Genomic DNA, 25,038 nt, shown 5'->3' with positions numbered 1-25,038 from the left:
TGGAGACTGCTTCTCTCTCTGCCTGTGTCTCTGCCTCTCTCTATGTCTTTCATGAATAAATAAATAAAATCTATTAAAAAAAAGTTTCTATACCATCTCTTGCAAATGAAGAATGTGCTGAGTGTCCTTTCCAGCCATTAATTCATGTAAGCTCACAAAACATTCTATGGTGCTTGCTATTAGAACTACATGTCACAGCTAAGAAAAAATAGCCACTGAAAGTTAAATGACTTGCCTGAGGTCACCGGTGGAAAGTATCATCAGACCCAGGATTTGGACTCACCAGAGTCTGCTCTTAGCCTCTGCTCCACCCAGTCTCCCAGGGGACCTGCCTTATAACAGGCACCATTTTCTTTAACCCTGGTGAGACTAGAGATGCCACATCCTTGTTTCTTCTCTGGTCTGCTGGCCCGAGCCTCCCCCTGCTCCTGTGAGCCCAGCTCCAGATCTGCTGAGGCCACCCCTAATCCTCCTGCCAATTGCTCAGGCACTTTTCAGGGTCCACACTCCTGGGAGAGACGCTGCCCTCTCTTATGGGGAGTGGGCAGCAGAGAGGGGGACCTTTAACCCCTGCCTGGATGGGGGAAGGGTGGCTTCTGACTTGCCGGCCTTTACAGCAGGGAGAGAGACTGCTTTGGCAGGATTCATGGCTCCACCTTCAAAGTCCCTTTGCCTGTGAGCTGGGGGGCGGGGGGGACGGGGAGGGGGGGGGGACGGCATCCCTGCTCCCCCCTGCTTCCCAGCTGCACTGAGAAGTTCTAGGCCAGCTTTCCTCACTTCCTCCCATTGGATGCCTCTGCAGGCTGAGCCCACGGCCCAGCCCTGCCCCCGTCCCGGCTCTTCCCCACCCCAGGCCTGAGTTTAGGAACTGGAGAATAGACTGGGACCAGCCAGCAAAGGGAGGCCTTGGCATTTAGGGCCAAGCCTGGGGTTCCTGGGGTGGTAGGGGTGGTGGGTAGAGTCCAGGAAGGAAACGCATAGGCGGAACAAAAGAGGAGGAAAGCAGGAGATCTCAGAGGCCTGGAGCAGCACCTTTGCTGTTGCTTGTTTCTACTGAGCACTTAGCATGTGCCAACCACTACCCTAAGTTATTTATATACTTGCACCGCCAGTCTGTAAAGCAGAAGTTATAATCCCCAGTTTACAAACAGGGAAACTGAGGCACGATTAGGCGTCTGTTTAACGGCACAGGGACTTGGCCGCATAGGGTTTTGAACCCAGCACAATCTTCTCCTGTGAGCAGGAAGGAAGCTGACCTGGGAACCCCAGGGCAAACGGAGCGGGCCGTCGGGGAGCCGCAGCCCTCCCTGAACAAAGCCCGGTGGGAGGGCCTGGCGCGGCCCCACCCCGCCCCCCGGCGCCCGCGAGCCGCGACCGCAGGCGGCGAGGCGGAGCGAGCATGGCCGGGCCCCGGGCCGCGCCGCTGGCCCTCGTCCTGCAGCTCACGAGCCTGGCCCTGGCCTCGGCGGCGGGCGGAGGTAGGTCGGGGCGCCGAAGGCCGGGGCGGGGGCCCGGGGAGGGGCGGGCGGGCGGCTCCCCCGCCCCCGCGAAGGGTGCGAGCGCCTCCCGGGCCGCCGCGGTCCTCCCCGTCGGGCCGGGGCCGGGGCCGAGCCGTGTGGGGCGCAGCGGGCTGAGGCCCGGGGCGGGGGCGGGGGCTTCCTGCCGCGGCTCGGAGGAATTCCTGCAGGCAGCGGCGGGGAGAGGCTGCCCTGGAGTCTGGGAGTCTGAAGTTAATTATTTGCCTTGAGAAAGTGGGGAAGAAGGAGGCCGCTCCGGGGGCTGACTTGAGTCTGTCGGGCCTTCTCCTGGGGGAGGGGCCCGGCCGGAACAGAGGGGTCAGTGCAAGGGCTCGGCAGCCGGCTGGGACCGGGGAGCCGCCGAGGACAGTTCCCTGGGGAGCGTCGGGCTCCGTGAAACCATCTCCAGGCAAGCGGCTGGCCTGTCTTCCCTGAGGGTCCCAGAGGACCCCCACCCTCTCCCTGACGCCCGTACCGGGCCTGCTTAAGTAGGCCTGGAGGAGTGGCCTGAGGAGGGACCGAGGGGGTGGGGGTGACAAGTCGGGATGGAGGGTTTATGGTGCGGAGACCTCATTTTCAGCCGCCGGCAGGGGCCCGGGAAGCGCGCCCCCACAGGAGCCATACCACCACCTTCCCGGTGACAGGATCCCCGCAAAGGGAGGCGATGGGAATGTGCACGGGAGGCTGGGTGCCGGCATTTGTTGGGGTGTTAGAACCCAGATGTGGGGAGTAGCGGGGCAGGCTGAAAAGATGGGTGGCGTTTGCAAAAGGTCATATTTGGACTTACCACTGGGAACTGTCAGACGTAGGGAAGTGATGCCAGAGGTGAGCAGGTGGAGGCAGGGAGGAGGCCTCTGATTCAGCCTCCCGAGTGGAGACAGTGGAGAGGAGAAGAAGGAGTGGGTCGAGGACAACTGATTGAGACCAGAGGCTGATGCGTTGGGGGGTACACAAGAGGGAAACTGAGCCCCAGATTTCTGAGTCCGTAGGGATGGCAGCAACCAAGACAAGAAACTCAGGCAGGCCAAAGCAGGTTTGGAAGAGAGAAGACAATTTAGGTTTCAAATTAGACTCTCCAGTCCTTGCTTGGAGAAGCCAGGGTGGGGAGTGGGTGACACGGCCTCTGCCTTACAGGACTGGTGTCTGCGAGAAACCCTTTTAGCCACCCCAGGCCTGGCCTCATTAATGAGCTGCCTCTGTAGGAAAGACCTTCCCCTCTCCCTCCTCTTCCTTATCCAGACCCTCCACTGCCCACCCTCACCCAGAGGAAGGATCTGGGCTATGGGATGTCCTCAGCGTCAGGCTACCCCCGCCCCGCAGCAAGAACCTCTGTCAGATGCAGTGGGGGGTCCCAAAGTGGGATCCGCAAACCCCTCCACCACAGGCCCAGAAATAGTGGCGAGGCTGGGGGCGAGGTAGAGGTGGAGCAGAGGGAGCGGTTGCCCCTCCCTGTGCACATTCTCAGGAAGCAGTGCCTTTGCTGATGGGATGAGGACAGGATGAGAACAGGGGGTTGGAGGGCCAGGTCTGCTCACATGAGACTGCAGGCCCCTTAAAGCAGCCCCGCCTTTCATGCAGCATCTCCCTCTCCTGGGCTGCAGCCTGCACGGGCTGCTCTAGTCTCTCCATGTCCCCAGCAGGTCAGGGTCCCTGGGGATGATACCTGACAGAGGTTCTTGCTACTTGGGAAAGCTGGTCTGGGTGACTTTTGTCCACCTTCTCCCTTTTTCTTCCATGCTTTCACTCCAGCACCCTCACAGACCATATCTCTTCTCTGGAAGGTGGGTGGGCAGGTGGACAGGGGTAGGGCACAGGGTGACCCTCTTCCCCTGCATGGTTTGGAAGACAGGACCCAGGAAACCTTGTTAGCCCTTTACCCACAGGCCCACCTTGGATTCTTGTACCCCTCAGGTGGGGTCATCCTCAGGGAGCCCCCTGAGCTTGCTGACATCCAGGACTACCAGCAGCAGGAGCCAGCCCACTCCTCAGCCCCTGCTGGGGCCCCCCAGGAGCAGTGGCGCCCTCTGGAGGAACGGCTGGGAAGGCTGGAGGCCCAGATGATGGCACTCAGAGAGCAGGTACTGCTGGGGGCCTGTGAGTGTGGGCAGGGGGAGGCAGGTCTTGTGGGTTTTTTTGTTTTTGTTTTTGTTTTTGTTTTTGTTTTTAGGTCTTGTGTTGTTAAAAGAAAGCAGGGTTGGGTGGGAACTGCGCCAGCACCTCCTACCTTCCCCTCTACCCCTTTCCCCCAGAACAAGGAGCTGCAGGCGAGGGTGAGGCAGCTGGAGTCCTGTGAATGCCGCCGCCCAGCTTCTCCCCAGTGCCGGGGACTGGGGCGGGCCTGGCCTGAGGGTGCTGGCTGGGAGCCTGACACCTGCACAGTCTGTGTGTGCCGGAATGGGGCTGTGCACTGTGAGCCCAAGCCCGGCCTGCCCCATTGCCATGGTGAGTGCTGCCCTATCTGCCTGCCAGGACACCAAGGGATGGCTGTGAGTGCCTGGGTGACAGCACTGTCTCCTCCCCAGGCTGCAGCCACCATGGTCAGGCCTATGGCAACGGGGAGACCTTCTCCCCAGATGCCTGCACCACCTGCCACTGCCTGGTGAGTTCCTGTGACCCACCTAGACATCACATATCTGTCCCCCTTACCTGCCTCACTTAAGTTATGCATCACTGCAGCCTGGTATGCTGGAAGTTAAGTGACGGGGTCCACCTGCCCTGCCCCCAACACCTTGCCACCAGTGGCTCTGGCTGATTCCAAGTGGCTCTATTTTTGGAGCTCAAACCCCACCCCCCTTCTGATTTGGGCCTGGCAAACAGTGGCATGGAGGGCAGAAGGGATGGAGCTGCTTATCTTCCTACATCGCCCCCTCAGCTGTGGCCCTTCCCTGTCCCTGCTCATCCATCTGTCCCTGTCATATACCTGCCTCCTCTCCCTCACTTGGTTCCACATCCACCTTCTTCCAGCCCTTCCTTCCTCGCTTCTCTGTTGAGGAAGCTCTCAGTTTCCTTCCTAGGATCTCTCCATTCTAGAAACTTGCCAGCACTGGGAAGAGATGGTTTCTGGGGGTCAAGAGAAGCAGAAGATGATGGGGGTGGGGGTAGGATGTCTCTTTTCTGCCTTAGGACCAAAGGGAGCCCACGTACCCGAGCTGCCTTGGCCTCCTGCTCCTCTGTTGTGTCCAGGCCTAGGGTGAGCTTTTGGTTCTGGAGGCAGGCCTTCCAGGGTTCTGATGTCTGTGCAGCCAAGGGTCTTCTTTCCCACAGGAAGGAGCCATAACCTGTACCCAGAAACCATGCCCAGAAGGACCCTGCCCAGAGCCAGGAGCATGCTGTCCGCACTGTGAGCCAGGTCAGCCTCCTGCACTCGTTCTGGGGCCCCCAGAGCCATTGCGGGCTACCTTCCACCTGCCACAGGTTGCCTGCCCATTCACTCTGGCAGTAGTTTGGCGACTTCAGAACAGAAGCACAGGGGCACCTGGGTGGCTCAGGTGTTTAGGCATCTGCCTTCAGCTTGGGTCTTGGTCCTGGGGTCCTGGGATCGAGCCCCGTTTCAGGCTCCCTGCTCAGTGGGGTGTCTGCTTCTCTCTCTGCTCCTCACCTCGCTGGTGTTCTCTGTCTCTCTTTTGCTCTTGCAAATAAAATCTTTTTTAAAAAACTCAGAAAACTGAAGCACAGTCAGCAAATACTGACTCTGGCCTGGGACTGATCCAGAACCTCTGTATGATATTTTTCCTGCCCTCAGGGAGCTTCTAACATAGTTGAGAAGACCATAGCTAATATAACACAACATTTAAGATCCAATGACTAGATTAAAAGACCTATAGAGGGACACCTGGGTGGCTCGGTGGTTGAGCGTCTGCCTTTGGCTCAGGGCATGATCCCGGAGTCCTGGGATCGAGTCCCACATCGGGCTTCGTGCATTGGAGCCTGCTTCTCCCTCTGCTTGTGTCTCTGCCTCTCTCTCTGTGTGTCTCTCATGAATAAATAAATAAAATCTTAAAAAAAAAAAAAAGACCTATAGAAGGGCAGTATGTGGTTAGCTGCCAGAGGGGATGGCAGGAAGGCAGGGGAATCCACTCAAGTCTGTGTCAGGGTGGGCTTTACAGACAGTGGGTCATCTCAGCTGGATCTTCAAGGGAAAGTGAGATTTCACCAGAATGAGATAGCACTTAACAGCCCTTTGGACACAAGAACAGGGTGGGGAGAGATGTGTTGTAGGAAATCAGTCTGGAAAGGCCCAGTGGGAACAGATTGCTGCTATAAGCCCTGCAGTTTGTACTTTCTTCTGTGGGCAATTGGAGCCATTGAAGGCTGCAGAACCAGCATGGCTTGTTTAAAAGAGTGTTTTAGGAATATTCATCTGGTTTGGGCTAGATGCAAGAGACCGTTTAGCGGGCTAGTACAGTAGTCGTCTAGGCATGGAGCCAGGGATGGCAGTGGCAGCAGAGGGAGGGTGTTTCTAAAGCCCAGGCAGGAGCTGGGGACTGGTTAGATCCCATGGAATAGTGGGAGGCTAGGAAGGCAGTGAGTGGTGCCAGTGACATGAAGAGAAGTGGGAGGAGGTAGAGGCTGTGGCTCTGCTGGGAGATGTTACTAGCTCATAGTGAGGGAAATAGGGTTCTCAGATTTAGCAAATAAAATATGAGAGGCCTTGTTAAATTTGAATTTTACATAAACACATTTTTTTTTAGTGTAAGTACATCTAATGCAATATTTGGAACATACTTATACTAAAAAAGTATGGATTGTCTAAATGGAATTCAGATTCAACTAAGCATCCTGTATTTTATCTGGCAAGATAACAGCTAGTAGTATGAAGGATGGGTCAAGGGCTCAGGATACCAGTGAGGTCTGGGGAGTCCTGGCCAGAGATGAGGAGTGGAGTCTTGGGAGTTGATGGATCACAAAGAAAAGGGACACACACACACATACACACACGCACACGCACACACACATGCACACACATAGAGCTTTCAGGATACGTGGTGCCTTAAGGCCACTGCTAGTTCATCTGATATCTTTGGTGAAGATTTTTAAAAAGGCACCCTTTTGGGGCAGCCCGGGTGGCTCAGTGGTTAGCAACGCCGTCATCCCAGGGCGTGATCCTGGGGACCCAGGATTGAGTCCCACGTCAAGCTCCCTGCATGGAGCCTGCTTCTCCCTCTGCGTCTCTCTCTCTCTCTGTCTCTGTCTCTCATGATTAAATAAATAAAACTAAAAATCTTAAAAAAAAAAAAAAGAAATATATAAAAAAAAGGCACCCTTTCCTCAACACTTCTATCTATTGTAAAATAATGGAAATCTAATTATGTTTGAGTTAGACAATTGACTGCCATCTGCTGGAAAGTTGTAGTAATTATAAAAATTTCTGTTTATTGCCTGAATGGTACCCTGTGATGTGGTACCATTGGAGGTGCTTTGGCTCCAGTACTATGAGTCTCTAACATGGAGCTCCCGGCCTGGTTTTGCAGGCTGCCCTGGAGGCCACAGAGCTGGGGAAAGGTGGCAACCAGAGCCCTGTGTCATCTGCACCTGCCAGGTAAGGGAATCAGAGGCTAGCCCCGCCACCATCACGTCCCAGATGCCCGGCCTACCCCAGGCCTGGCCCCCAATCTGGGGGCCAGACAGAGCTGCTGCCACCTACCAGGCGTCAAGGCCTACAGCCTGCTAGGCCCGCTAGACCAGCAGAGTAACTCAGCTTGGGCAGTGGAGACAGAGGGAGGGCTCAGTGTTTGCCCTGCAGGCAGGGACCGTGCGGTGCCAGAGGCCCTCATGCCCAGAGCTCAACTGCCTGGAGAGCTACACCCCACCTGGGGAGTGCTGCCCTGTCTGCCGGCCAGGTGACCTCCTGCCCTGCCCCGCGCCTCCACCCCCTCAGCCCCTGAGGGTCCAGTACCTACTTGGGGTCATGCCTTCCCCGGGTGATGTCCACTCACCCTGCTCTCTGCTGACCAGCCTGTCATCCTGGCAACCCTCCCCAGGCTGTGAGTATGAGGGTCAGCCTTATGAAGAGGGTGCCAACTTCCTGTCCAGCTCCAACCCTTGTCTCCAATGCTCCTGCCTGGTGAGTCCCCACGCCCTTTGTCCAGGCCCTGCTCCTTCTTATATACTCCTTGCCCCACCTTGGGCCATACCTGCTGCTCCTCCATCCCGTCATACACCTTCCAAGACCTGCTGCTGGTGAGGTTCACCTGCATGCCGGCCCCGTGCCCCGCCCCCAAGGATGTCCAGCCCTTGCCCACCTCCTCTCTGGGAGCCAGCCCCGGTGGCCTTACAGCTACCGGTGCATTACAGAGGAGTCTGGTTCGCTGTGTGCCTGTCAAGTGTCCACCCAGCCCCTGCCCTGAGCCGATCCTGAGGCCTGGGCGCTGCTGCCCGACCTGCCGAGGTAAGGGCCCTGCTTCTGCCCTGGAACCCCAGGGCTGTCGCTCCATCTCTTCAACCCCTGAGCCCATTCTGCTGGCTCTGACCTGGGGGGGGGGGGGGCTGGTCAGTGGAGAAGCGATGCCCTATCAAGCCTGCTCTGGAGCTGAGCATGCCCAGGCTGATTCTGCCCTTGCCACTTCATGGCTGTGTGCCTCTGAGGGAGTTACTCTGTGCCTCAGGTCCCCATTGGTGTGGATAATGACACTAGACACCTGATAAATGTTGACCATAATTATTAGATGCTATGTGCACGGATACACAGGGTGGGTGCTCCAGGTGGACCACTAGGGGGTGACGCTGAGTTGCACACCAATACCATGGCAAAGGCAGGATGAGAAGCAGGTGCCAGGTACTGTGAAACTCAGGGGAAGGAACCCTAATCCAGCCTGGACACAGGAAGGAAAGCATCCTGGAGACAGCATGTCCTGAGTGAACCCTCTGGATAATGGGCAGTCAGCTAGGGCATTCCAGGAAGAGAGGCCAGCTTGCACGAAGGTGCAGGACTGACAGTGTGAAGTGGATGTGTGTGAGGTGGGAAGGTGCAAGCAGGCGCAAATGGCCAAAGCCTACAGTGAGAGATGAGGAGGACCGAGAGCAGGGGAGGTGTGCATGGCCACGCTGGGCCCTGGGAGCCCGCAGGAGTCTAGGCAGAGGCATGACCTGGTGTGGTTGGGGCTCAGGAGGCCCGGAGGGCATGTGGAGGAAGGTAGGAGCAGACTGGAGCTGGCACCCAGGCTGGCTCCCACCAGGCTTCTCTCTGCCCGTCTTCACCCCGACCCCAGGCTGCGTGGAAGGTGGCTCTCGTTGGGAGCATGGCCAGGAGTGGACTGCCCCTGGGGACCCCTGCCAGATCTGCCAGTGCCTGGTGAGCCCCACCACTGCTCCCCTACCCCTCCCCTTCCCTGTCCCCAGGCCCACCATATTCATTCCTTCATTTCACTGGGCACATCCCATAGGCACTAGGAGAGGACAGAGCTGGGGAAGGCCAGACCCTGGGCACTGTGAAGGCAGGGACGGGGCTGTGCCTGTCTGTGTGCCAAGTTCTGAGCACAGTAGGAATGCAGCATGGGTTTGTGAATGACCTCAAAGAGCTTGCAAGCTCCAGGAGTGAGGGCAGGATATGACAGGCAAGGACAGTTCCAGGAAGAGAGAAATGCAGAGTACCTGGAGACGTCTAGAACTGTGCTGTCCAGTCTGTAACCATTCCTATGTGTGGCCACTGAGCCCTTGAAATGTGGCCGTCTGATCTGAGATCGGCTGTAGTGAAAAATACACATGGGATTTTAAAGAGTTAGTATGAAAGAAAGGAATGTAAAATATCTCATTAATGCTTTATGTTGATTGTATATTGAAATAACTTCTGGATATATTGAGTTGAATGGAATATTTTAAAATTTAGTTTTATCTGCTTCTTTCTACTTTTTGAAATTTGACTACTAGGGAATCTGAAGTGACTTGTGACTTGTGTTATGTTTCTACTGGACAGCACAGATCTAGAAAATCTTCATGGGAGGGGTGGTGTTTACCTAAGATCTTAAAGGGTGAGTAGAATTTAAGCAGGGAGAAATGGGAAAAGACGCTCCAAAATGTTTGTGCCCCCCTCAAATTCCTATGTTGACATCCTAACCCCCAAGGTGATGGTATTAGAAGCGGAGGGGGCTTGGGAGATATTTAGGTCCCGAGAGTGGAGCCTTCATGAATGGGATTCATGTCCTTGTAGAAGGGACTGCAGGGAGCTAGCTCCTCCTCTCTTCAGCCATGTGAAGACACAGTGAAAAGACAGGTGTCTAGGAACCTGGAAGCAGGTCCTTACCAGACACTCTGGCACCTTCATCTTGGACTTCCCAGCCTCCAGAACTCTGTGAACTAGATTTCTGTTCACGGTTTGTGAGTCCCCCAGCCTATAGGATTTCATTACAGCAACCTGAATGGGCAAAGACACCAGGTGTGGGGAACAACAGTCCGGGCAAAACCTGGGGGTGGAAGCGGCAGAGGGACGTGGAAGCCTAACATCCAAGCAGGGCGCATACTGAGGAGGGCTGTATTTCCAGCCAGAGCCACAGAGCTCCCTGACAGCTTCCTAAGAACTGAGGACTCCACTGTGCAGGACATGGGGCACCCACCCGCTCTGCACCCATGTGCATTCCCACCCTGTTCACACGGACCACCCACGCTCACACCTGTGAGAAGAATCACTGGCTGCCCACGTATAGGACTGACCATAGTTAGCCTCGATGCAGGTGGTGAACTCAAGGGGTGGTCTCTGTTTGGGAACAGCTCTGGGGAGTAGCGGCAGCTACTGTTTGGCAGCTTCCAGAGGTGGCTGTCACACCAGATACCATATCTTGTTTCATTCCCATAACAGGCTATGAGGACAGGACTATTATTGTCTTTTTTCAGATGGGTAAACTGAGCCACAGAGCTTCAATAATATCTGGGTTAAAAAAAAAATATCTGGGTTAAACATCTGTATTAGTTTCCAAGGGCTGCCATAACAAAGGGCCACAAATGGATTGGCTTAAACAAGAGAAATGTATCATTTTGTGGTTCAAGAGGGCACAAGTCCAAGATCAGAGTGTCATCGGGCTGGTTCCTCTTGATAGCTGTGACAGAGACTGTTCTAGGCCTCTCTCCTAGCTTCTGGTGGTTTGCTGGCAATCCTTGGTGTCCCTTGGCTTCTGCCTTCCCCTTCACATGCTGCTCTGTGTGTGTGTGTGTGTGTGTGTGTGTGTGTGTGTGTTCAAATTTCCCCTTTTTATAAAGACAGTTATTGGAGGGGACACCCCACTCCAGTATGACCTCATCTTAACCAGTAATTACATCTGCACCGACCCTGTGTCCCAGTAGGTTATGTTCTGAGGTGCTGGGGGTTAGGACTTCAACATATGAATTTGGGGGGACACAGTTTAAGCCATAACAATATCTAGTAAGTGGATCGCAAGGACTCAACTGCTCTTTCTGCCGCTTTTAATGGCCACTTCCTCTGCCCCCTCCCAGGAGGGCCACATTCAGTGCCGCCAGCGACAGTGTGCCAGCCTGTGCCCATACCCTGCACGGCCCCTGCCTGGCACCTGCTGCCCACTGTGTGATGGTGAGTCGGCGAGGGGAGCCTGGAGTGGGGGTCCAGAAAACTCACGGCTGGCCCGGCCCAGTCTCCCATGAAGGTCATGACATGCTGCAGTGTGGTTCCTGAGAGGGGTCTGAGGCACCCTCTTCCCCAACAGGCTGTTTCCTAAATGGGCGGGAGTACCGCAGCGGAGAGCCGGTGGGCTCTGGGGACCCCTGCTCGCACTGCCGCTGCGCTGTGAGTGTGGCTGCCTGGCAGGGAGGGCCCGGCTTCCCAGCCTGCCTCTCGAACGCTGACCAGGCCCTGTTGGCAGAATGGGAGTGTCCAGTGTGAGCCTCTGCCCTGCCCGCCTGTGCCCTGCAGATACCCAGGCAGGACCCCTGGGCAGTGCTGCCCAGTCTGTGATGGTGAGCTGGGGACTCGAGTCATCAGGAGAGGGCTGAGCACTGGCCCAGGAGGGGCCCCTGGGGTAGGAGCAGGCGTTTGGACCTATGGGAAGCCCCCTTGGACTGTAGGATGGGAGAAGTCCTTAATAAGCCCTGTCCCCATGGGCGAGGGTCATGTTCTCACCTCACCTTCTTGTGACAAACTGGACCCCAGGGGTGGAACCCTTGATCCTGGAGGAAGGGAGGTTGGAGCATCAGGAGGCAGAGTGGCTGCCTCGAGGTGGTGTGAGACTTCGCTGTCAGCCTCCAGCTCTGTCCCCCGGTCCTCCTGTCCTCCTGTCCAGGCTGTGAGTACCAGGGACACCAGTATCAGAGTGAGGAGACCTTTAGACTCCAAGAGAGTGGGCGCTGCATCCGCTGCTCCTGCCAGGTAACAGTCTCGCCTTCTCACACCCCAGATCTGTCTCACTCCTTGAGGACTCTCACCCAGTGTCCCTCCTAGGCCGGCGAGGTCTCCTGTGAGGAGCAGGAGTGCCCGGTTGCCCCCTGCACACTGCCCACCTCTGGTCCTCAGCTCTGTCCAGGTATGTGGAGAGGGTGAGAGGTAGGGGCAGCTTCAAAGGAGTGCTGCTTCCAGCCGCTGCAGATGGAAGGGCATTCCTTCACAGTAAAGGGGGCATTGCTGGGCCCACCAACCATTCCAGTGTGTGCTCAGAGGCCACCGTGGGGATGGCAAAGCCAGAGTCCTGTGGCCTGGGGAGGTCAGGGATGGCTGGAGGTGTCCAGGTTGCCATGGTGATAGCCCTCCCTTGCTGCAGCCTGCGTTCTCGATGGAGAGGAGTTTGCTGAGGGGGTCCAGTGGGAGCCTGATGGCCAGCCCTGCACGGCCTGCTCCTGTCATGACGGCGTGCCCATGTGTGGGGCTGTGCTCTGCTCCCCAGCTCCCTGCCAGCACCCTACCCAGCCCCCTGGTGAGAACTGCCCCCTGATCTGGCTTTCTTCCCCTGCTGTGTCCAGCCCACCTTGGTTAGCTGGGCTCTGACCAGTCTGCCCCACCCAGGTGCCTGCTGTCCCAGTTGTGAGAGCTGCACCTACCATGGCCAAGTGTACGCCAATGGGCAGAACTTCACAGATGCAGATAGCCCTTGCCATGCCTGCCGCTGCAAGGTACCTCCTCTGGCTTGCCACTGCCCTGCTGAACCCTTCCTGGGGCCTGACCCCATTGCCCTCTTCCCTGCTCCCAGGATGGGACTGTGAGATGCTCCTTGGTTGACTGCCCTCCCACAACTTGTGCCAGGCCCCAGAGTGGACCCGGCCAGTGCTGTCCCAGGTGCCCAGGTATGTGCTTCTTACACCTGTCTGGCTTTTGGGCCCTAGACCCAGCGCTCCCATGGCCCCATGGGCTTGGCAGATACCTTAGAAAACAACAGCCTTCTCAAATTGTTTCCAGTCTGACACAGCTTGGAACTCTCTGGATCTCACAGGGTATGGGTGGGAGGGAGAGTAGAGATTTATTTATCCCTCATGTTACTATACGACCCTTCCCTCCGACTCTATTTCCTCTTCCAATACCCCCACCAGTCAGATATACTTGTGTATCTATCAGTATAAAGCAGGTTCATGCCACAAACATTTGGGTCTGGCATGTGGGAGGCTGGCTGCTGGCATGCAATGTGACCTGAGCCCTGCCCTCGTGGAGAGTCTGTGTCAGGGTATGTATCACAAACACATGCATGCATGAGCTTCTTGGCTTTTCACCCTCAGAGACATGCACACATGCCTGCAGGTGAATGGGCTCAATTACACACACACACACACGTGTGTGCTCAGAGAGATAGCCACACTTGCAATATACACACGACTCCTCCACTCTCTCCATGGTGCTTCCTAGTGACCTTTCCTCAGTGGCTCTGGACTCGAAGGATAGATGGGCTCTCAGCCCACCCCAAGAACTGTCAATCCTTGCCCCACTCTCCTGCCCTTTCCACTACCCCAATGCTCAGACTGCATCCTGGAGGAACAAGTATTTGTGGATGGCGAGAGCTTCTCCCACCCCCGGGACCCCTGCCAGGAGTGTCAATGTCGGGAAGGCCATGCCCGTTGCCAGCCTCGGGCCTGCCCCAGGGCCCCCTGTGCCCACCCTCTGCCTGGGCCCTGCTGCCAGAACAACTGCAATGGTGAGGTGGATGGGATGGAGAAGGAGGGGTGGTCTTCTTGGATGGTTGGTCCCATCTATGGGCTGGAAGGGCTGGAGGGGCTGGAAGGGTGGCATACCAGGGAGGAGTGGGGCCCCTCCCAGGCCTATAGCTGCCCCATCTCCCAGGCTGTGCCTTCGGAGGGAAAGAGTACCCCAACGGAGCCGACTTCCCTCACCCCTCTGACCCCTGCCGTCAGTGTCACTGTCTGGTCAGTCCGCCCCCCCCCCCCGGGTGGGAGGAGGGGTCCAGGGGAGTAGGGGTGGGACTTGGGAAACCTGGAGAGGTCCCCCAAGGTGGCCGACAGAGACAGAAGGAGCGGGGACGTCCTCTGCCTCCCACCACTAAGCCGCCCGGCGCGCCCGCCCGTTGCAGAGCGGAAGCGTGCAGTGCCTCGCCCGCCGCTGCCCGCCGCTGCCCTGTCCAGAGCCGGCCCTGCTGCCCGGAGAGTGCTGCCCGCAGTGCCCCGGTAGGCGGCGCAGCCCTGGGGCAGAGCCAACCCCGAGAGGGGCGCCTCCCCTCCGCAGCTCTCCCGGAGCCCCGACGTGCGCTCTCCCCGCAGCGCCCTCCTCCGGCTGCCCGCGGCCGGGGGGTGGGGGTCCGGCCCGGCTCCTGGAGCATTTCCCCCTGCCCGACGACCCCTGCCGCCGCTGCCTCTGCCTCGACGGCTCCGCGTCCTGCCAGCGGCTGCCCTGCCCGCCTGCGCCCTGCGCCCACCCGCGCCGGGGACCCTGCTGCCCCTCCTGCGACGGTAACGCCTCGGCGGCACCCCCACCGCCCCCGGCCCCTGTTCCCTCCAACTCTGTGCCGGAGGGAGCTTCGCCCTACCTGGTCCCCTCTTTTTCCGTGTCCCCCTTTCTCCAGCCCCCAATGCTGCGCCAGCCCAGCATCCCCCTCCCTCCAAGCCCACCACTCCCTCGTCGGGGTTCTTACCCCACATCCCAGTCCGCCTGGCCTGGGAGGCTGTGGGCCCGGGGGACAGCCACCAAGACCCCCGCCCCCGCTCCTACCCTCCTCGCCTGCCCCCCTAGGCTGCCTGTACCAGGGGAAGGAGTTTGCCAGCGGGGAGCGCTTCCCTTCGCCCACTGCCGCCTGCCACGTCTGCCTCTGCTGGGAGGGCAGCGTCAGCTGTGAACCCAGGGCCTGTGCCCCTGCTCAGTGTCCCTTCCCTGCCAGGGATGACTGCTGTCCTGCCTGTGATGGTGAGGGGCAGGGGACCGTGGGGATGAGGGGCTGGGAGGGCTGGGCCAGCATAGTCTATCACCTAACAAAAACAGCTGATGCTATTTGGCTGTGTGACTTCGGACAAGTTACATAACCTCTCTGGGCCTACTTTTTCTTTTTAATTAAAAAATACATTTTAAAAAGCTGTATTTTTGTAAAATACGCATAACATAAAATTCACTGCCTTAACCATTGGTAAATGTGACTCTATCTCCTATAAAAAAGAGTTGAACAAGATCCAATTTCCCAGTCTTTGGTCATTCTTGTACTAGCCTAGCAATATTGCTACATACCCCTCTATCACCTATAATTTTATTTAGTTAACTGTCTTTCTTCAAATTAACTTTTAAATTTAAATCTTTTTAGAAAAGAGTCTTTATATCATACTGTCAATGAATTCGATTTGCCAGGAATGAAGATTACCATCAATATTAATACAGTTAAACATAAAACATTAAATTCGAGTCAGACACTTTTGCCTACCAAGGCTTTGAGATGGAGACTCTTTATTTTTCTGTTAAGACTTAATTTTTTTTTCTTTATGGCAGTTTTAGGTTGCCAGCAAAAGTGAGAGGGAGGTACAGAGATTTTGTATGTACTCCCTGGTCCCTCACCCAGCCTCCCCATTATCCACATCCCCCACTGGAGGGATGCATTTGATGCAGTTATAATTGATGAGCCAACACCGATACATCATTATCACCTGAAGTGCCCTCTCTTTTTAAAAAGGTCAGCAAGAGTCAAAAAGCTGCTCGGGTCAAGGCTGCCAACACCCCAGGATCCCTCCCGGTCTCTTTCTGTTTCTTTCAAGAGGGCTTGAAAGAGTAATGGAAAGAGGATACCTTGAATCATATCTCCCAAGCCATCCTGGGCTATTTCTAGCTCTCAGATTGGGAACATTGATGCCTTCTGGCCAGGCAGTGGCCTGCTGGGTATTTAACTTTAGGGACAGATTCTGTGTGGGTCTTTCCCAATAGATTGCAGGCTTTAAAGGGAGGAAGTTGGCCCTTTGGCCAGTCCCCCCACGCCAGACTCCTCTGACCCCCTTCCCCTGCCTGGCTCGAGTCCTTCCCTCCCACAAGTTGCTGTGTCTTTAAGGCCCCAACTCGGGCCCAAGGGCCCAAGCTCGAAATGGAAACAGAGGACTGTTCATCCCTCTCCCTTTCTGCCCTTTGCCTGCCCCTCCCCATCCTTTCTTGAAGGTTGTGAGTATCTAGGGGAGTCCTACCTGAGCAGCCAGGAGTTCCCGGATCCCCGAGAGCCCTGCAATCTGTGCACCTGCCTCGGAGGCTATGTGACCTGTGGCCGCCGGCCCTGTGAGCCTCCGGGCTGCAGCCACCCGCTCACCTCAGCTGGACACTGCTGCCCGACCTGCCAGGGTAGGACAGCACCTGCCCTTCCTGCCCCTTCTGGAGCTCTGGGGGGCCTAGAGTCCCCCCTCTCCTGAGATAGCCATACAGCAAACCCACAGCCTGTACTCTCCTCACACCACACCCAGGCCCTCCTGTCTGTCCCTGCCGTCCCCTCAGACCAGCGGTTGTGTTCGTTAAAAAACTGGTCCTTGTGTTTCCAGAACTTCCTGCTCTTTAATTGTCTCGTCACCTTCCTCAAATGTCACATCACCAGACTCCACCCATTTAGTGGCCCCCAGACCCTAGAGTCACCAGTCACGAGGGGAAGCTTCCTTCCCTCCTGGCTTCTTTTTTTTCTTTTTTTTTTTTTTTTTTCCCTCCTGGCTTCTTTTGCCCATGATCCTGATCCCAGCCCACCTCTTGCCTTCATTTCCAGGAGTGCCCTTCCTCACCTCCTCTGCCCATGGGCCCTACAGACAGAAGCTCGCCAGCAGTTTTAGATCCCACCTCCAGTCCTCACTCCCGTCATGCCTGCCCCTCTCAGCAGCCAGGCAATGTCTCTCTTCCCACCCTCACCTTGGTGGCTGCTGCAGGCCGCACTTGATGTCTCCTGTCTATGTCGGCTTTGGTGGAGGTCCCAGGGCCCAGCTGTATGTGTGGCCATGGAAGGCTGCATTCATGGCTGCTCTTTATGTTTCCTCCTCTGCCAGGGTGCCTCTATCATGGGGTCACTGCAGCCTCTGGAGAGACTCTTCCTGACCCACTTGACCCCAGCTGCTCCCTCTGCACCTGCCAGGTGAGGTGGCCTTTTGGAAACTTGGTAACCTTCCATCCCTCAATCCTCCTCTCTGGCCAGGAAGGCCTTGTTTCCTCCCACCCCATCTCACAGGGTACCATCTGGTGGAAGGCAACTGGGCCAAGGGATGGGGGTTGGAGCCTGGCAGGCTCAGTATGGGCACCTCACCCTAGGGCAGTGTGTAGCCTCATTTGAGGTGGTGAGACATGGAGTCAAGAAGTGGCAGTGTGACCTCTCTCCCCCAGGATGGTTCCATGCGCTGCCAGAAGAAGCCATGTCCTCCGGCTCTCTGCCCCCATCCCTCTCCAGGACCCTGCTTCTGCCCTGTTTGCCACAGTGAGCTGCCTTCCATTTGCCCCAGTCTCCCCCCGCACCCTATGCTCGTCCTCATCCCTCCCCGCCTGTGTCTACCGGCCTGAGGCTGTACAGGGCAAGGTGGCATAGCCCTTTGCCCAGGAAACATGTTTCCCACAGACTGCCTCTCCCAGGGCCAGGAGCACCGGGACGGGGAAGAGTTTGAGGGGCCCCCAGGCAGCTGTGAGTGGTGTCATTGTCAGGTAGGCAGGGAGGGAGCACAGTGGGTAGCAGTGGGGGCAGGCCCACAATGCCTCTGGGGTACCTGGCCTAGGGGGCAGGTCAGGGAACCCACATCTCCTGCAGGCTGGCCAGGTCAGCTGTGTGCGGCTGCCATGCCCTCATCTGTCCTGCCCGCTCCAGGTCACAGAGCAGGGGAGCTGCTGCCCTCGCTGCAGAGGTATGCCCGGCCCCATGTGGCTGCCCCCTTGCTTTTGCCCCTGGGTCTGATGCCTTGTACCTGCCCCTCCTTGCCCTCCTAGCTCTCCCTTGCCCCCCACCCCCGCCCTCCGCCCTTCTGGCCCTGCCACACCTTGGCCCTTGAGCGCTCCTCCTTGGTAGTCTTCAGTTCTTCCTTCCTCTCTCTGCCCCTGGCCTGGCCAGACCATCACCCCCTCAAAACTGCCCCGCTTCGTAACCACACTCTATTCATCATCATCATAATGACGATTAACATTTGTTGAGCACATAGCGTCTGAGCTCTGCACTTGACACATATCTCATTTAATCCACACACGATCAGATAGGTACTATGATTATTCTCATTTTACAGATGAGAAATCTGAGGTACAGTGAGACAACATATAACTTGCCTGTGGTCATGCAGCTAGTAGGTGGCAGTCAGGATTTACATCTTCATTGTCTGGAACTAGAATATGAGCCTTTCGTAGGCTGCCTCTTGGCCCTTGCCCCGAACGCTGCTCAGCACGGTATAGCTTCCACAGAACTGTCACAGCATCTCATGTGCCCTTGAGGTAGGCAAGACAGATGAAATCCCCATTTAACAGATGAGGAGATTGATGCTTGGAGAGGTTGTTACCTTGGGCACATGCTTAGCGATGGAGCCTTTCATTCTTTCCACATGCACTTATTACACACCTGCTGCATGCCAGGTACCGTTGCTGGTACTGGGCTCCTATTTGTTGTAGTCCTTGGTCTGGCAAGCAAGCACGCACGGAATAGGATAAGAACCCAGGTGTTCTGACCCTCACCCCGGGCCTTTCCCCTGCACCAAGACAGGAGCTCTGCCCCAGGCCACCTTCCTACCACATCTGTGCAGATCCCCCTCCTGGCACCCACATGCCCTGCTGACCACCCAGGGTTGGGGGAACAAGGGCATACATGCATAACCAAAGACTCAGAGCTCACCCCTGCTCACCTGGGATGCAGGCTGCCTGGCTCATGGGGAGGAGCACCCTGAAGGCAGTAGCTGGGTGCACCCCAAGAGCCCCTGCTCCTCCTGCATGTGTCATGAGGGCGTTGTCACCTGTGCCCGCGTCCAGTGTATCAGCTCCTGTGCCCAGCCCCACCAAGTGCTCAGTGACTGCTGCCCACGATGCTCTGGTACTGGGAGCCTGGGGACCGGGTGAGGGAAGTCAGGGAGGCAGCCCCTGGTCAACATCTCCCTCCTTTGAACTGGGCTGGGCGGCAGAGACGGGCTATTCTAGGAGAAGTGAGCCCCATTCTTGCACACACACCCCTGGAGCTGGGGGCACTGCGGGGACAGAGGACCCTGTCCCCTGACATTCCTGCCAGTCTAAAGCCTCCCTGGTCCTGTTCTGCTTCTGCCCCCCACCCCAAGACTGTGAGCATGAGGGCCACAAGTATGAACCAGGGGAGAGCTTCCAGCCTGGGGCAGACCCGTGTGAAGTATGCCTCTGTGAGGTGGGTGACGGCAACATCAAGGGGGCAGCCTGGACCCTGTGGGGAGCAGGCACTGTGGGGGTCAGAGACAGGACTGTGCCCCTGTGGCCAGAAGGTGAGGCAGGACTTGGAGTGAAGAGCTAAGCAGGGCCAGGAAGTGTGGGGTGGGATGGGCACCAAGTGTGGGGAGTTGGGGAGGCAGGCAGTGGGAAAGCCCTCCTGGCTGGGGTGTAGGGTGGGTGTGTATGGGAGGTGGGGGAGACACCTGGGAAGTGGTTGGGGGACATGTTAGGGAATTGCCGTTTGGAGCAGATGTTCAGTGGCCTATGTGCGGAGACTTGGCAGGCAGAGGAGGAGGATAGCATGTAGGAGGGTCATCAGCCACATGAAGGTTCAGGCCCAAGTAACTGGAGAGAGAAGGGGACGTCACCTCTGGGAATTAGGGCATGGGGTGAGGGGCACCCTGGGGAGATGGGGAGCCTCACTGGAGTTTAACCTGCCCAAGACATATCCAGGAGGAGGCGCAGCAGACAGATGGAAGGGCCTGGAGCCCAGGGAAAGAGGGTGTCTCTCAGCTTTCAGGGCCTGGGACCCACCCACCTTTGCTCACTTGTTTTTGTAGCTGCAGCCTGAGGGACCCCCCAGCATTCAGTGTCACCGGCGGCAGTGTCCCAGCCTGGTGGGCTGTCCCACCAGCCAGCTCCTGCCCCCTGGGCCCCAGCACTGCTGCCCCACGTGTGCCCGTGAGTTCCCGGGATATGGGGGTAGAAAAGAGGGTAGGACTGCCACTCTCGGAGTGATACTGGAAGAGCCAGCCAGCTCTCCTCTTCAGCCTTAGCTCTCACCCTTACCTGAAGCCCATGCCCTGGCAGGTGAGGCCTGCACCCTACCACCCCCACCCTAGGGAGAAATGGGGAAACTGGCAGAGATCCCTGGACTCTGAAGCCTGGCACAGTTTGTGGAGCATCTTGCCCAGCAGGTGGCGATGGAGGCAGGAGTTTTGTCCGCTGCTGGTTTCTTGAGAGCAGTAATGGGGAGACCAGAGAGGCCACAGGGATGGGGAACAGTTCTTACCCACACTTGCTAGGATGTGCTTCAAGGGGAGAGAAGAAGACTAACATTTATTAAGCATCTACTGCATTCTAGACACTGTACTTGGTGCTTTTAATAAACAGTATTCCATTTAATTCTCTGTTGCCCACTGAGGGGTATTGTTCCACTTTTACAGATGAGAAAACTGAGGTTCAGAGAAGTTGATTAGTCTTCCCAAAATGGCACAGGCACTCAGTGCTGGAGCCAGAACTAGAACCTGGGGTCCCCACCTGGCTCTGCTTCCTCATGCCCTTTTAACCAGGTAATAGGAAAGGAAATAGCCGAAGAAGCAGACAAGGTGTCCTGATGGTCCGTAGTGACCTCGGGCTAAGGAAGCCACACCCTGTCCATCTCCAGGCCTTCCACCCTAGTAGTCTGCAAAGTTCTTTTTAAAAAGTCCAAACTTTTCTTTGCTGACCCCAGAAGAAAGAGGACTTATCCTCTTGGAATCAAGGTGTTGGGCATATGAGTATGCCTAGGCCTAGAAAGTCTGAGGACACAGTGGGTAAGTGGGTTTTTGCCCCCTGATTCCCCCTTCTACCCCCAACGCTGAGTTCCTGTCTTCACAGAAGCGCTGAGTAACTGCACAGAAGGCCTGCTGGGGTCTGAGCTGGCCCCGCCGGACCCTTGCTACACCTGCCGGTGCCAGGTGAGCCCTTCTGCCTCGGGGACTCCCAAAGCTCTGTCTTCCTCCCTCATAGGCTCTGGCAGCCACTCCTCTCCTGTGGCAGGTCCAGGCTCCCCAAGGACCCGATGTCCATGCACTTACCTTGAGTATCATAGCTGCCTAAGTCTACTCCCAACACCCTGCTCCCTCCCTCTACCGATGGTGTTCATATGTCCTTCCACAGGATCTAACGTGGCTCTGCATTCGCCAGGACTGTCCTGAGCTCAGCTGTCCCCCATCAGAGCGCCATACCCTCCCTGGGAGCTGCTGCCCCGAGTGCCGAGGTGAGGGCCAGCCTTACCTGCATCCTCTTAGCATGAGCCCTGGGATAGACAGGAAGGGTGGCATCCAAAGGCTAAGTGGGCGACCTGGGGTCTATACTCCAAATGCAGTCTTCGTTCTTTTGTAGAAGTGAAGAGTGGTTCACTGGAGTGTAGAAAACAGAGGAAAGCAGGGAATGACCTCTGGATTCTCAAGGCCTCGCGCGAGGCTTAACAGTGGGCTCAAGGACTTCAGGCCCACTGGCCAGGCATTGCCCTGAGCTGGCAGCTGGCCCATGGGAAGGTTCCAGCCTCTGGCTCTTTGGGCTTTTGGGACCTTTCCCATTTCCCAAATACTGGCGTAGGGCCTGCCATCTAGTAGGTCATCTGGATGCCCATCAGGGTGTTAGAATGGTGTGGGCACCTGGCTGCGGTGGGCCTTCAGGGTAAGCTTCAGAGAGGAGGATGCAGCTGGAAAGACAATGCTCCCCCATCCTCATTTCTTCCTGTTCAGAATGTGTGGTGGAGGCCGAGGGCCGGAGAGTGGCAGATGGAGAGAGCTGGCAGGACCCTAGCAATGCTTGCGTTACTTGCACCTGCCATGTGAGCTGGGTGGTAGGCGGGCATGGGGTGGGGTGGAGGGCCTTACAGATGGATAAAGGGAGGAGTCTCAAGACACTGGGCCAGTGAATATGGGGTATTTGAGATAATTAGAAAAAGCCCCACCCCCCAGCCGGGAGAGTGGGCAGCAGCATCCCTGTGCTGGGCAGGGAGCTAAGAGCTGGCTTTCATCCCTCACTTGAACATGAAGTGGGTGTTTTTGGGCAGGGGCAGAGAGAAGGGGCTGCTGCCTCAGAAGGTGACCCAGAGGGCCCCGAGAAGTATGAGGCCAGGGGCCCCAGGCCCTGCACAAAGTTCCTAGAGCAATAACATCTGTCCTCAGCGGGGTCATGTGGAGTGCGACCTGGAGGAGTGCCCCGCCCTCTCCTGCCCCCACGGCTGGGCGAAGGTGCGAGAGGCTGGCCGCTGCTGTGACCGATGCCAAGGTGCCAGCCAGACGGTGGGACTTGGGGACAAGCGAGACCCAGTGCGAGGGACAGGCCGTTGACCCTACCCCGCTCCTGTCCCCTCAGCCCCCGCCCGGTCGTGCGAGCACCAGGGCCGGGCGGTGGCCCCGGGGGAGCGCTGGGCCGTGGACCTTTGCACCACCTGCTCGTGCGTGGCCGGCACCGTGCGCTGCCAGAGCCAGCGCTGCCCGCCGCTCTCCTGTGGCCCCGTGAGTGCCGCGGTCGGGGCGGTGGGTGCGGGGGCACGTGGCAGCGCGGTCCTGGGAAACCCGGCGGGAGGAGGCAGGGCGTGGGTGGTGGCGGCCGCGCCGGGAGCGGACGGGGACCGGGGCTGTGCGGCTCCAGGCGCCGCCACAGGGAGGTGCCCTGAGCCCGCTCGCGCTGAGCCCCGGAGCCAAGCTGGAGTCCCGGGAGACTCCGGGGCGATGCTCGGTCCCAGGGGAGTCTGCGTGGGGCACGGCGGGGAGCGCGATGTGTCTGACCAGGGTCCGGGCTGAGGCCAGGACGAGGCCCCGGCCCTGAGTCCCGGCAGCTGCTGCCCCCGCTGCCTGCCGCGCCCCGCCTCCTGCATGGCCTTCGGAGACCCTCACTACCGCACCTTCGACGGCCGCCTGCTGCACTTCCAGGGCAGCTGCAGCTACGTGCTGGCCCAGGACTGCGGCCGAGGGGACTTCAGGTGCGCAGCCCCCTCCGCCTTCTCCCTAACTTCCTACACCTGGCCCTGCTGACCGCTGCACCTGGGCCTCTCACGCCACAGCGTGCACGTGACCAACGATAACCGGGGCCGGAGGGGTGTGGCCTGGACCCAGGAGGTGGCGGTGCTGCTCGGAGGCGTGGCAGTGCGGCTGCTGCAGGGCAAAGCGGTCACGGTGAGCAGAGCTGAGCACCAGGCGGCGAGCATCGGTCCTCCGCTGTCCACTCGACAGTCCCGACTTTGCCCCTCCTCCTGCCTCCCTCCTCCAGGTGGACGGGCGCCCGGTGACCTTGCCCTTCCTACTGGAGCCGCTGCTGTACGTGGAGCTGCGGAGACGCACCTTGATCCTGCATGCCCAGCTCGGGCTCCAGGTGCAGAGCCAGGGCCAGGGGGCGCGTGGGAGCTTCCGACCTGCTCAGGCCTCTGGATCTGTGTAGAGGGAATGGGAATACCAGCCAGGTTCAGGGCCAGATCAGGCCAGGGAGGTGAGAAAGTTCTGCTGAATTCCGAGGGGAGGAGAGGAATCATGGTCAGACACCTTGGGTGCAATGAAAGGCATTCTGAGCCTAGTTTCTAATCTTGGTTCCACCACCAACACACTGGGACTCGGGCCAGTACCAACCCCCTCTGAGCCTGTTTTCTTGTTGGTAAAAAGGGGGAAAGATTGGGGGGGATGTCAGCCAAGGTCTCCTAGGTGACTTCCGAGATTCCTTCCAACTCCCATGTGAAAGAGTACATTTCACCCTGCCTTTGGCAAGAAGTACAATTTGTAAATTCATAAAATAAGGCTTGTCCGTATTTCTGATCTGGACTCTAATTGTGCTCTATCCTCTGTAAGGTCCTAATGCCCATGAGAAAGTGAATCTCTGGAAGTGGGTTGCATTTCATCAGGGGCCCAGCTCAGGGATGCCAATGGGAGAAGGTGCCCTCCTGCCAGAGTTGTGGGCATGCCTTCTGTTTGCCCAGGACTCATAGCATGTGCCAACTTGGCTTTGGCCAGAGCAGCCTCCTTTCCATGGGGAGACTCTACCCACCCATGCTCCTCCCCTACAGCATGGAGTGTGTTGACAACACCTGGGGCCAGGTTGGGGTCCCTACCTTTCCCCATTCCTCAATCCCAGCCTCTCTGCACAGGTGCTGTGGGACGGGCAGTCTCAAGTGGAGGTGAGCGTGCCTGGCTCCTACCATGGCCAGATGTGTGGGCTCTGTGGGAACTTCAATGGCTTTGCCCAGGATGATCTGCAGGGCCGTGAGGGGCTGCTCCTGCCCACAGAGGCTGCATTTGGGAATAGCTGGCAGGTGAGTGGCACAGGAGCTGGGTAGCCGAGAGACGCATAGTTGAGTGTGAGTCTTAGAACAGCCCTTCTATATAGAAAGTGGGGGGACACAGATGGGCTTTGCAGCTTCAGGATGATTTGCGGGCTTCTTGCCTGTCCTGGTGCTGGGGAGGCAGGATGGCCCTTTGAAAGAGGCATCATCTAAATCCACAAGTCCTGCCTTGCCGCTCACTGGCTGTGTGACCTTGGATAAGCCACTCATCTGCTCTGGGCCTTGACTTGTTCATCTGTAAAATAGGAACAAGAGAAAGTAGGTGGTGTTTCCTTTGCTATTCTTGTGGGGGGTGGGGAGGATTGAAGCTAAACCAAATTATTTGGTGGGAAGTGTTTTGAAGAACATAGCACACAAAGGTCAGCTGCCAGTGAATGCTGTCACATCAGGGTCACTCTTCCCACCTAGGTCCCAGAAGAGCCTGAACCTAGTCGGCCATGTTCCAAGGGCCGTGAGGTGGACCCGTGCAAGGCAGCAGGTTACCGTACCCGGCGTGAGGCCAATGCCCGCTGTGGGGTGCTCAAGTCCTCCCCGTTCAGTCGCTGCCATGCTGTGGTGCCGCCAGAGCCCTTCTTTGCCGCCTGCGTGTACGACCTATGTGCTTGTGGCCCTGGCTCTCTGGCTGACACCTGCCTCTGTGACGCCCTGGAAGCCTATGCCAGCCACTGTCGCCAGGCAGGGGTGACGCCTGCCTGGCGGGGCCCCACGCTTTGCGGTGAGGGGGCAATGCCCTGCGCATGCTGGGGAAG

At 57.5% G+C, this 25,038-nt stretch overlaps 1 protein-coding gene across 7 annotated transcripts in view; it reads left to right on the top strand.

Moving 5' to 3' along the window:
- The first annotated feature begins 954 nt into the window (after nucleotides 1-954).
- LOC121474858 (kielin cysteine rich BMP regulator) overlaps nucleotides 955-25,038 on the top strand; it is a 30,354-nt gene continuing 6,270 nt past the window's right edge. For 4 of the 7 annotated variants that reach the window (XM_041728002.1, XM_041728000.1, XM_041728001.1 and 1 more), the window contains exons 1-41: nucleotides 956-1,478; nucleotides 3,429-3,595; nucleotides 3,767-3,959; nucleotides 4,040-4,116; nucleotides 4,782-4,866; nucleotides 6,989-7,056; nucleotides 7,261-7,357; nucleotides 7,499-7,581; nucleotides 7,812-7,905; nucleotides 8,726-8,808; nucleotides 10,941-11,034; nucleotides 11,168-11,247; nucleotides 11,324-11,417; nucleotides 11,741-11,826; nucleotides 11,899-11,980; nucleotides 12,215-12,367; nucleotides 12,457-12,563; nucleotides 12,641-12,734; nucleotides 13,400-13,573; nucleotides 13,720-13,802; nucleotides 13,967-14,060; nucleotides 14,154-14,342; nucleotides 14,623-14,793; nucleotides 16,018-16,194; nucleotides 16,878-16,963; nucleotides 17,209-17,299; nucleotides 17,438-17,520; nucleotides 17,624-17,717; nucleotides 18,707-18,880; nucleotides 19,119-19,201; nucleotides 19,803-19,923; nucleotides 20,842-20,921; nucleotides 21,124-21,223; nucleotides 21,714-21,802; nucleotides 22,143-22,245; nucleotides 22,333-22,475; nucleotides 22,770-22,942; nucleotides 23,024-23,135; nucleotides 23,230-23,331; nucleotides 24,095-24,259; nucleotides 24,698-25,004. In XM_041728002.1, coding sequence (XP_041583936.1) covers nucleotides 1,400-1,478; nucleotides 3,429-3,595; nucleotides 3,767-3,959; nucleotides 4,040-4,116; nucleotides 4,782-4,866; nucleotides 6,989-7,056; nucleotides 7,261-7,357; nucleotides 7,499-7,581; nucleotides 7,812-7,905; nucleotides 8,726-8,808; nucleotides 10,941-11,034; nucleotides 11,168-11,247; nucleotides 11,324-11,417; nucleotides 11,741-11,826; nucleotides 11,899-11,980; nucleotides 12,215-12,367; nucleotides 12,457-12,563; nucleotides 12,641-12,734; nucleotides 13,400-13,573; nucleotides 13,720-13,802; nucleotides 13,967-14,060; nucleotides 14,154-14,342; nucleotides 14,623-14,793; nucleotides 16,018-16,194; nucleotides 16,878-16,963; nucleotides 17,209-17,299; nucleotides 17,438-17,520; nucleotides 17,624-17,717; nucleotides 18,707-18,880; nucleotides 19,119-19,201; nucleotides 19,803-19,923; nucleotides 20,842-20,921; nucleotides 21,124-21,223; nucleotides 21,714-21,802; nucleotides 22,143-22,245; nucleotides 22,333-22,475; nucleotides 22,770-22,942; nucleotides 23,024-23,135; nucleotides 23,230-23,331; nucleotides 24,095-24,259; nucleotides 24,698-25,004 — 4,810 coding nt within the window. In that variant the 5' untranslated portion in view covers nucleotides 956-1,399. Of the gene's footprint in view, nucleotides 1,479-3,428; nucleotides 3,596-3,766; nucleotides 3,960-4,039; nucleotides 4,117-4,781; nucleotides 4,867-6,988; nucleotides 7,057-7,260; nucleotides 7,358-7,498; nucleotides 7,582-7,811; nucleotides 7,906-8,725; nucleotides 8,809-10,940; nucleotides 11,035-11,167; nucleotides 11,248-11,323; nucleotides 11,418-11,740; nucleotides 11,827-11,898; nucleotides 11,981-12,214; nucleotides 12,368-12,456; nucleotides 12,564-12,640; nucleotides 12,735-13,399; nucleotides 13,574-13,719; nucleotides 13,803-13,966; nucleotides 14,061-14,153; nucleotides 14,343-14,622; nucleotides 14,794-16,017; nucleotides 16,195-16,877; nucleotides 16,964-17,208; nucleotides 17,300-17,437; nucleotides 17,521-17,623; nucleotides 17,718-18,706; nucleotides 18,881-19,118; nucleotides 19,202-19,802; nucleotides 19,924-20,841; nucleotides 20,922-21,123; nucleotides 21,224-21,713; nucleotides 21,803-22,142; nucleotides 22,246-22,332; nucleotides 22,476-22,769; nucleotides 22,943-23,023; nucleotides 23,136-23,229; nucleotides 23,332-24,094; nucleotides 24,260-24,697; nucleotides 25,005-25,038 lie in introns of all 7 variants that reach the window. The other 3 variants (XM_041728003.1, XM_041728004.1, XM_041728005.1) reach the window with 3 other exon arrangements.

This window comes from Vulpes lagopus, chromosome 13 (assembly GCF_018345385.1).
Source record: "Vulpes lagopus strain Blue_001 chromosome 13, ASM1834538v1, whole genome shotgun sequence".
NCBI lineage: Eukaryota > Metazoa > Chordata > Mammalia > Carnivora > Canidae > Vulpes > Vulpes lagopus.
Note: the sequence above shows the minus strand (reverse complement) of the source record. Positions and strands in the feature narration are given on the sequence as shown.